Source organism: Carlito syrichta, unplaced genomic scaffold, assembly GCF_000164805.1.
Source record: "Carlito syrichta isolate Samal-C Ts95f unplaced genomic scaffold, Tarsius_syrichta-2.0.1 Scaffold313265, whole genome shotgun sequence".
Lineage (NCBI taxonomy): Eukaryota > Metazoa > Chordata > Mammalia > Primates > Tarsiidae > Carlito > Carlito syrichta.
The window spans coordinates 180,358-191,423 of NW_007257361.1; the positions used below are offsets into that span (position 1 = coordinate 180,358).

Below are 11,066 nucleotides of genomic sequence, written 5' to 3' on the forward strand. Positions count from 1 at the left end.
TGGTGGCTGGGCTGACAGCAGGTGTGTGGGCTGCAAGTATATTTGGCCCACACCCGGCTGGCTGCGACAGCCGCCCCCTCTGCTTTACCTCACATCTGCCCCAGCCACAGCTGCACCAGACCGTGTGTGCACACCATGCTTTTCCATCTGGTTCCCGCTGTCTTCCCTCCCCTCCCCACCCTTCCCAGAGAGGAGCCCCAGGGATGAGCGTTCTTCTTCCCATCCCCTCTCTCCCTTGCAGCTGTCCCTGAAGTGTCGTGCACCAGAGGTGTCCCAGCACGTGTACCAGGCCTACGAGACCATCCTCAAGAACTGAGGCCCTGTCCAGCGCCCACCCCAGCCTTCTGCCAGCCCCAATAAGGAGCCCCCTGGGGGTGGCAGCACCCTCTCCTCTCGAGAAGGACTGAGCAGGGCTCCTGGCTGCCAGGGGGCTCCTGGTCCTGATGGTAGCCCCCATGTGGGTGCTCAGGGCAGGGCAGCACCCCCTTCTGGGGGGAGAGCTCAGTGCACTCCTGTGCTCCAGGAAGCCCCTCTTCCATTGCTGCGGACTTGTGGGGTCAGGTGAGGAGGGGACCAAAGGAAACAGTCAAAGCAGTCAGGGAGACCCCAGGGTTTTCCACTTCTTTTCTCTGTGCCTGAAGAGGAGTGTGGAGCTTGCTCCTCAGAATTCCAGCTCGCAGACCCCAGCCCCTCCATCTGTCTTGGACTGGTATCAGAGGCTTCCCCACTGCCACCCCGTGTGGGATGGGCCCTGCCAGTGGGGAGGGTCCTTTTGGTACCAGGAGGGTTGCTGTTAGGGTCTGGGGCTCAGGGGCTACAGGTGCCCACAGAGGAGCCCAGGGCCTGCACCACCCACCCGGATCATCCACCAGGCTGGTGCCCTGCAGCCATGCCAGTAAGGCTGCAGCCCCTCGAGCACTGACTCGCATGACTGAGGCCAGGCAGAAGCCCCCAGAACTCTGTCCCAGGCTCCTGCTTCCCTGGCAGCTGCATCACCTTGCTTCTGCCCCTGAGGAAGGTCGCTGCTTTAGGGGGCTGTGGGCAAGTGGGTGTGCTTCCTGATAGGCTGATAGGGTTTTGGTGGGGTTTCTCCATAGTGTGTGCTGCCCTCTTCCTGGCCTCCCAAGTTTCCATTGTGTCTGATAGAGCATTAGGTTTTCCTGTTACTGCGTTGAATAATAAAGAAGGATTCTGCTTTGGCAATCATGGACATTTTTTTCCCCTCCACAAAGGTCAGAATTGAAAGCTGTCCCCAAGTGCTTGGGGATGGTACCCTGACCCCTGCAGTAACTATATCTAATATATATAAATAGAAAATGTATATTGTATGTTCCTCTTATTTTCAGAAAGAGAAACTGAATAAAAATGATGACATCAAGTGTGTCCCTGGCCAGTGTGTCAGGTCCTGAGGCTATTTGGAGCGGGAGTCCTGGGCTGCAGGGATCCCGGGGTCAAGGGCTCAAGCTGTGGTCCCTCCCCTGGTACTCTGAAGACAGCGCCTTCCCTCCACCCTGTCCTTGACAAGTGACTTCTGAGGCCTGCTGGTGTCCCTGGTACCTCTCCTGCCATTGATCCTACCTACCTGTCCTTCCTTTTGACGCTGGCCAGAGGGCTGGCATTACCGTCTTAGTTTTTCCCAGCTCCTTGCCATCTGGGAGGCTCCCACAGCAGCGTGAGATCCTCTCATCAGAGGAGAGTCCTGGGAGAGGAGGTGGAGTGGAGCAGGCCAGCCACCACTGAGGACTCCCCATGGCCTCAATCTCGAAGTTGGCCTGCCTCTCCTGCCTCCCAGGAGAGGGCTACCAGACCCTGGTTAGGGCTTTGCTGGCAGAGCTACTTCCTGGCTAGCGGATCCTCAGTCTGCTTCTGAGGGAGGAGCAGTCCAGGGGCCCCTCACCCCATTCCAGCCCCGCTGCTCCATGTTCTGTCTGCACTTAGCCTCCACACCCCCCTGCCTCCAACACACCATTGCCTTCTGCCTCTCTGGGGGCCACAGAGCCTAGAGCCAGGCCCTTGATTGTATAGCCCTATCATACCTCACCTGAAAGTCTCCAGGCCCAGACACAACTGGAGTCGCACCCGGTCCTGCCATGAACTAGAGGAGCAGGGTGGTGAGCCCCTGATGAAAGAAACAGTCACCCTGGCCGGTCATGTCGCCTGCCTCCCCCACCTAAATGCCCTGGGTGCAATGCCTGGGGAGAGTTGCAGGGGTCGCCGCCCCACGCCCACCTGCTCAGTCGTCCAGGGGCCTAGCACTCCATGGCCCTACCCCTCCACCGAGCAGCCAGGAGAGTGCCAGTGTAGGTTGGCCGTCCCCACAGAAGTGATGGCAGTCAACTGGAGGCCCAGAACAAGCCACCCAGGGTGAGGAGAGCTGACAGGAAAGACAGGCTGGCCTGTTTGGACAGAGGACCTTGGACTGTCCCTGGTTGTCTCTGTGGGTTGGTCCTGATTCAGTCTGCTCACACCTCAGGTGATTGTGAGCAGGACCATACTGTGATGACGCCCCTCTTTCACCCACATGGCACCGAGCATGATGGGACTCGGCATGCACTGCAAAGGTAGGGAAACTGAGGCAGAGAGGGCCTTCACACTCCCAATTCCCCCACATCACTCCATCAGGACAAGAATGCAGGGCTGCCCTCTGGGGCCAGGACTTAGGAAGTGCTTTAGGGGATATCTGATCTGTGCCCCACCCTGCTCTTCAGCCTTCCTGTCCCTGTCCCACCTCAGTGAGGACCCGTCACTGCCTTTTGTAAACAGCCGCGTGGCAGTTCACTCAGTGGAGGAAGTATCATAAGCCAGTCCCCAGCGATGAAAGTGAGTTGTTCTCCAGTGTTGCTAGTACGAGTGCTACTGCAAGAATACCCTGGTTATGCCTCCCCCTCACAAGTTGCTCCCTGGTTCTGATGTGTTCAGACTGCCCCACCTCTCGGAGGCCTTGGCATCCTGCCGCCTGGGAACTGCCCTGGCTCTTCTTGAGAAGATTCTCCAATGTCTTGAACCAGCCAGTTGGGAAATTCAACAGCAGCAACCAGTTGTTTCTGGAGGGTCCAACCAGTATCTGTGGGCTGATGGGTTTTCCCTGTGTGCCAGACACTGCCAAGGCCTGTGGCGTGACATTAGTTTACTTTTTTTTTTTTTAGAGTCAGAGTCTTGTTCTGTCACCCAGGCTGGGATACAGTGGTGCGATCATAGCTCACTGCAGCCTTGAGTTCCTGGGCTCAAGCGATTTTTCCACCTCAGCCTCCTGAGTAGCATGGACTACGGGTGCACGCCACCATACCTAGCTAATTTTTAAATTTTCTGTAGAGATGAGGTCTTTCTATTTTGCCCAGGCTGGTCTCCACCTCCTGGCCTCAAGTGATCCTCTTGCCTCAGCCTTCCAAGCTGCTGGAACTACCAGTGTGAACCACAGCAGCTGTCCTCATTTTACATTTTAAAATCTTCAATTATTGTGTGTGATTCAGGACCGTGGTGAGGTCGGCTATACAGAGGATAAAGTTCTTCCTCACCCCTTTCTTCTTCAAGCCCTTAGTTTTCCTCCCTAGAGAAGATACTGTGAAATTTTGGGTTCCATCTAGGGATATTCTACACCAATGTATAAGCAAATCCATATTGCTCTTTACCTAACGAATGATGGCACACCTAAACACTGCAAGCACGTTGCTTCTCTGACCTGACAGTAACTTCTGGAGTTTTTTCTCTGTCAGTGCAAGTAGACCCCTCAGGATTCCTGGTGCAGATGGACCACCATCAGCCCATCCCTGCTGGCCAACGTTCAGGCTGTTTGTCTTTGTGAAGGCAAGCAGTGCTGCAGTGAATCCCCCACACACTCCCTTGTGAGACAGGAGATTGCTAGAAAAAGGCTAGGCAAACAGACAGGAGGGTCCTCTGGTAACAATGTAGCAAAGACCTCGCAGGCCTCTCAGGCTCAGCATTGGTAAACAAGCTCCCTGTGAACCTCTCAAACTGGAGCTTAAGTAGTCACTGCTGGGATCGAAAAGCAACCAATCAGCTCACCATTAGGGTGCTACATTAATACTTGCCAATCAGAACAGCTACAGCTCACAGCTAGTGCTAGCCAATCAGCTTGGACCTAGGGCTCTCTAAGCACCAGGTTTTCAGCCCCAGATGGGCAACCCCTTCGGGTTCCCTCCCACTTGGGAACTTTTCTGTCCACAATAAAGCCTGCTTTCTCACTTTCTGGCTGTTCATGTCCCTCTTTCTTCCTGGGCATGAGTCAAGAACCTGGATCCTGAAGAGCTGCGACCTGAAGAGTTGCAGAAGATCGTCAGAGCGGAAAAGCGATGCACCCCAGCAGCCAGAGTCGGCTAAACCAGGAGAGCTGCTGGAAGAAGGCAAGACTCCGAAGCTGCAATACATGGGGGCTGGGCTTGCCAGCCCACCAAACCAGCAACACTCTCAGGGCTTGGCTTGCTGGCCCATTAGAGCCGATACTTCCGGGGCTAGGCTTACCAGCCTTTGATGACCCTCTCTGGGGCTTGCCTGGCCGACCCATTGAGCTGACACTCTTGAAGCCCAGGCTGAACTAAAAAATCCGCATCACTAGCACCAGGGTAGCTGTAGAACCTAGCCCAGAATTGCTGGATCAGAAGGTGTAAAGAGGATCCCTTTACATTTTAGTCGTTGTTTTGGAAAACTAATGCATTCACGTGGTTCAAAACCCAAAAGGCAAGAAGGATAGAAGTGAAAAATCTTCCACCTCTTCCCCGCATTCCTGTTTCCAAAGGAAACCAATGTAACCATCCAAAAAGACCCAGTAGTGCCTGATGAGCTGTTTTCCCCTTCTTACGCATAAATGGTATTAACAGCATGAAATGGCTGGGCTTAGTGGTGCAACCTGTAATCCTAGCACTTTGGGAGGCCGAGGCGATTGGATTACCTGAGCCCGCGGGTTCGAGACCCACCCAGGCAACTTAGTGAGACCGCATCTCTACAATAAATAAAAGAATGAGCCGGATGTGGTAGCATGCGCCTGTGGTTTCAGCTACTTGGAAGGCTGGTCGACGCTGGGGTACCCGTGAGTGTGCTACTGCACTCCAGCCTGGCGACAGAGTGAGATTCCAACTTGGGGAAAAAAATAACATGGAATACTCGCTGTGCTTATAGTGCATTTTTCCCATCATTAGCCATTTAGAGAGTGTCCTCATGCCTTTTTGGGGGGGTTGGGGGTCTTACTCTGTCACCCAGGCTGGAGTGCAGGGGCAGAATCACAGCTCACCACAGCTTTGACCTCTTGGGCTCAGGCGATCCTTCCACCTCCCGAGTAGCTGTGACTGCAGGTGTGCACCACCATGCCCAGCCAATTTTTTTTTTTTTGAGTTGGAGTCTCCCTCTGTCACCCAGACTGGAGTGCAGTGGCTGCTCCTGTCTGCAACCTCGACTTGCTGGGCTCCAGCGAGCCTTCCGCCTCAGCCTTCCAAGCAGCTGGAACTACAGGTGTGCACTACCACGCCCGGCTAATTTTTTGATTTATTGTGAGATGTGGTCTCGCCAAGTTGCCCAGGTGGGTCTCGAACCCGCGGGCTCAGGCAATCCACTCACCTCAGCCTCCCAAGGCGCCGGATTACAGGCTGAGCCACCAAGCCCGGCTTACTAATTTTTTTATTTGTAGAGATGGGGCCTTGCTATATTGCCCAGGCTGGTCCCCGCCTCAGTCTCCCAAAGTGCTGGGATTACAGGTATGAGCCACTGTGTCCAGTCTTTGTGCCTTTTTTTTTTTTTTATTAACACCTGTGTGATATTCCACTTTTTTTTTTTTTCCCAGTCAAGGTCTCACTGTCACCCAGGCTGGAGTGCAGTGGCATTATCACGACGATCACAGCTCATGGCAACCTCAACCTCCTGGGCTCAAGCAAGCCCTCCACGTCAGCGTGCCGAGTGGCTGGCATCCCGAGTAGCTGAGCCTACAGGTGTGCACCATCACGCCTGGTTAATTTTTAAAATTTTTTTGTAGAGATGAAGTTTTGTTATTTTGCCCAAGCCGGTCTCAAACTCCTGGGTTCAAGCGATCCTCCCACTTTGGCCTTCCAAAGTGCTAGGATTAAAGACATGAGCCACCATGCCCAGCCCAGTATTCCATTTAATGGAGGAAGCATCACGAACAAGTCCCCTACAGTGATGAACGTGGAGTTATTTCCCAGGGGTGGCTAGTACAAGTGATACTGCAAGAATATCCACGTAGATAAATTCCTGAGATGGGAATTGCTGTGCCTGCATCAAAGGTAAGTACATTCATAATTTTAAAAATATTTATTTTGTAGAAACGGGGATCTCACTATGTTATCCAGGCTGGTCTCAAACTCATGGCCTCAAATGATCCTCCCACCTCAGCCTCCCAAAGCATTGAGACTACAGGTTTGAGCCACTGCACCCGGCCCGTTTATGATTTTAATTATTGCTAAAATGTCTTCCAATTTACACTCCCACCAGCCAGGAATGAGGATGTTCCCATACCCTCACTAACACAGTACACTATCAAACTGACAGGTGAAAAATGGAATCTTCCTGTTTTCAATATGTCTCTTTCATGTGTGTTCAAGTCACTTGTATGTTCTTTTCTGTCTTCATATTTTCTGTCCATTTTTGTATGGTTATTGATCCTTTGCTTGCTTGTCATTACTTCTTTTTTTTTTTTTTACTGCTTTTTTACTTTCCCATGATGAAATTTTTAAAAATGTAATTTTCTTTTCATCTTATCTTTCTAGTACTTATGTGATCTTAGTTTTTGTATTTCAATCCTGTTCCATCTGGGCTTTATGTAGGAATGAGATAGGGATCCAACTTCCCTTGTCCCCAGATGGTTCCCCAGTTGTCTCCACACTATTTATTGAATAATTCATCCTTTCTCCACAGATTTGAAATGCCATTTTTATCATATAATACATTTCCACATATATGGGTGTTTTCTGTACTCTCTTCTGTGCCAGAGAAATGATCTAATCACTATTAGCTTTTTTTAAAAAAAAAAACCTTTATGTTTTGATAAACTTTTCAAAAAAATTGTAATGCAGGCTCACTCTGTTGCCCAGGCTGGAGTGCAGTGGTGCCATCATGGCTCACTGCAACCTCAACCTACCAGGTTTGAGCAATCCTTTTGCCTCAGCCTCTCAAGTAGCTGGGACTATAATCACACACTCCCATACCTGCTAATTTTTTTCTTTTTTTTTTGAGTTGGAGTCTCACTCTGTCGCCCAGACTGGAGTGCAGTGGCCACTCCTGACCACCACAGCCTCGACCTGCTGGGCTCCGGCGATCCTTCCGCCTCAGCCTTCCAAGTAGCTGGAATTACAGGCATGCGCTACCACGCCCAGCTGATTTTTTGATTTTATTGTAGAGACAAGGTCTCGCTGCCCAGGTGGGTCTTGAACCCGCGGGCTCAGGCAATCCACTCACCTCAGCCTCCCAAAGGTGTGGGATTACAGGCTGAGCCACTGAGCCCAGCCTTTTTTTTTCTTTTTGGTGGACATGAGGTCTTGCTATGTTGCCCAAGCTGGTCTGGAACTATTGGCCTCAAGCAGTCCTCCTGCCTCAACATCCCAAAGTGCTATGATTACAGGTCTGGCCATGATGTTTTGATAACTTATGGCACCCTCTTATTCCTCCTCTTTGTCCTATTTGAACCTTATAACTAGCTTATCCTTAAAAATATGATGGTATTTTTATTGTGGTCACATCAAATGCTTATATTAATTATGTCAATAATAATATCAGATCCTAGCCAGGCTCGGTGGCTCAGCCTGTAATCCCACGTCTTGGGAGGCTGAGGTGAGTGGATTGCCTGAGCCTGCGGGTTCGAGACCCACCTGGGCAACTTAGTGAGACCTCATCTCTACAACGAATCAAAAAATTAGCCAGGTGTGGTAGCGTACGCCTGTAGTTCCAGCTACTTGGAAGGCTGAGGTGGAAGGATCGCCAGAGCCCGGCAGCTCGAATCTGGGTGACAGAGTGAGACTCCAACTAAAAAAAAATAATAATAATAATATCAGATCTTTATATGCAAATACAGGAGTAGATGTTTTTCCATTAACCCAAGTTTTTTCTTTTTTCTTTTTTTTAGTTGGAGTCTCACTCCATCTGCCAGGAGTACAGTCACTGCCACTGCAGCCTTGACCTGCTGGGCTCAGGCAATCCTTCTGCCTCAGCCTTCCAAGTAGCTGGAACCACAGGTGTGCGCCATTACACCTGGCTACATTTTTATTGATTTATTGTCAAGACAGGGTCTCACCAAATTGCCCAGGCTCGTCTCAAACCCCTGGGCTCACGCAATCTTTTTGCCTCCACCTTCCAAAGTGCTGGGTTTACAGGTGTGAGCTACTATGCCCATGTTTCTGTAATATTTTTACTTCATGTAAAAGTTCTTGCATGCACATTTGTTCTTACATGTATTCATGAGTATTTTCTATTTTGGGTTCCTTTCATAAATGGGCCCTCTTCCATTCTTTTACATATATTTGTGATGTAAATATATATATGAATATAGAACTGATATATGTTTATAATACCAAACAAATAACAGATATTATAAATATCTCTCTCTTTTTTTTGAGTTGGAGTCTCACTTTGTTGTCCAGGCTAGAGTGCAGTGGCACACTCACAGCCACCCCAGTGTCGACCTGCTGGGTTCAGGTGATCCTTCTGCCTCAGCCTTCCAAGCAGCCGGAACTATGGGTGCGCGCTACCACGCCTGGCTAAATTTTTATTTATTGTAGAAATGAGGGCTCACCAAGTTGCCTGGCTGGTCTCAAACCTGTGGGCTCAGGCAGTTCACTCGCCTTGGCCTCCCAAAGTGCTGGGATTACAGACTGAGCCACCAAGCCCAGCCAGAATATATCATTTTAAATCTAAACTCCAGTTTCATCTTTTATTCAGATTTCTCTAGTTTTTCCACTAGTGTCCTCCTTCTGTGCCAAAATCCCACATACCTTGTAGTGCTCATGACTGTTTTCTGACTTTCTTGGTTTTTCATTATATGACCTGTTTTGTTTTTTAGTCCTCCTTGGGTCTCACTCTGTTGTCCAGGCTGGAGGGCAGTGGCACTCATGATCATGGCTCACCACAGTCTTGACCTCCTGGGCTCAGGTGATCCTCTCGCCTCAGCATCCCAAGTAGCTAGGACTACAGGCAGGGACCACCATGCCCAGCTAAATTTTGATTTTCTGTAGAGACGAGGTCTCACTATGTTGCCCAGGCTGGTGATCTGTTTTGAGGCATCCTACTGCTCAGGGATTCTGTAGATTACCCCTCAACTGGGGTTGTCTGATGATTTTCTCATGATTGACGTGGGGTTCTGGGTTTTTGGGAAGAATACCACACAGGTGCCCTTCTTGTCACCTCCCATCAGGATTACATGCTGTCAACCTGGCCAAGGTAGAGTCTGCAGATTTCTCCGCTGCAAAGTTACTTTCTCCCCTTTCTGTGCTCCGTTCTTTGGAAGTGAGTCACTAAATGCAGCCTACACTCCGGAAAGCGCGTGGGGGGAGAAGCTGCATAAAGTATTTGGAATTCTTCTGTAAGAAGGAATTGTTTCTCGCATTTATTTTTTTTTTCCCTGAAATCAGGCAAGCTGAGTGATCACGTGTATTTATTGGTTCAATAATTTATATTGGCTTGGACTCATGAATATTTATTTTATAATTTGGGCTTAATCCAAGAAGACATTATTTACTTTGGTGCTTTGATTGTTCTCCATCTGACCATCGGGAGCTCTTGGCGGTCAGCTCCTCTGTCCCTGTGACATGCCACCATCCGTCTTTGAGCAATTCCTCACTCCTGGCACTGCAAAATGCTCTAGGCTCATTGTGTACTTGTCCTGCCCCAACCCTAAAATCAGCCATTTCTCTGAGAAGCCTGGTTTCTTTTACTGGCGAATGGCATTAGAAACCAAGATTGCTGGGAGTGGTGGCTCACACCCATAATCCCAGTATTTTGGGAGGTGGAGGCAAGAGAATTGCCTGAGCTCAGGAGTTCAAGACCAGCCTGGGCAACTTGGTGAGACCTCATCTCTACAATAAATCGAAAAATTAGCCGGGCGTGGTAGCGCATGCCTGTGGTTCCAGCTACTTAGAAGGCTGAAGTGGGCGGATCACCTGAGCCCAGTAGGTCGAGGCTGCAGTGGCCATGAGTGTGCCATTGCACTCCAGCCTGGGCAACAGAGTGAGACTTCGACTCAAAAAAAAAAAGAGAGAAACCAAGATCTAGAAGCCAGGCATGGTGGTTCATGTCTATAACCCCAGCATTTTGGGAGGCTGAGGTGAGAGGATTGCTTGAGGCCAGGAGTTCAAGACCAACTGAACAACATAGCAAGACCCCATCGCTACAAAAATAAATAAATAAATAACTGGGTATGGTGGCATACACACACAGGGAAACCAAGATCTAGGTGTTGCTGAATGTATTTGTTGCTACGGGGGGGGGTCACTTGTTCTAGGCCCCCTCAGTGACAGAGCTGTGTGCATACTTACCCATGTATACACACATATCCCTCATTGTGCTTTTTATTTGCAGCTATTTACATATAAAAATGGAAGTGATTTATATGTGCACATTTTATCTTCCTAGCCTTACTACATTTCTCTTTGTATAATCTCGTTGCATCCCACAACAGCTCTATGAAGTCAGGACAATCATCCCTTCTACAGAGAAGGAAACTGAGGCACAGAGAATTTAGTGTTTTGAGTCGGGTCTCACTTTGTCACCCAAGTTGGAGTTCAGTGACATGATCATGGCTCACTGCAGCCTTGACCTCCTAAGCTCAAGGTGATCCTTCTGCCTCAGACTCCCTAGTAGCTGGGACAAGAGTGAGACTCCAGCAGATGCATGCCATCATGCCTGGCTAATTTTTTGGTGTTTTTTTAGAGATGAGGTCTCACTATGTTGTCCAGGCTGGAGAATTAATTTTTTAAAAAATTTTTATTTTATTTTATTTTTAGCCGGGATCGGTGGCTCAGCCTGTAATCCCACGCCTTTGGGAGGGTAGGGTGAGTGGATTGCCTGAGTCTGCAGGTTCGAGACCCGCCTGGGCAGCGAGACCTCATCTCTAC

At 49.8% G+C, this 11,066-nt stretch overlaps 1 protein-coding gene across 2 annotated transcripts in view; it reads left to right on the top strand.

Annotated features, from left to right (window-relative positions):
• AP1B1 (adaptor related protein complex 1 beta 1 subunit) overlaps positions 1-1,203 on the top strand; it is a 53,734-nt gene extending 52,531 nt beyond the window's left edge. For both annotated transcript variants that reach the window (XM_021718686.1, XM_008070279.2), the window contains one exon: positions 242-1,203. In XM_021718686.1, coding sequence (XP_021574361.1) covers positions 242-316 — 75 coding nt within the window. In that variant the 3' untranslated portion in view covers positions 317-1,203. The remainder of the gene's footprint in view (positions 1-241) is intronic.
• Positions 1,204-11,066: the final 9,863 nt, after the last annotated feature.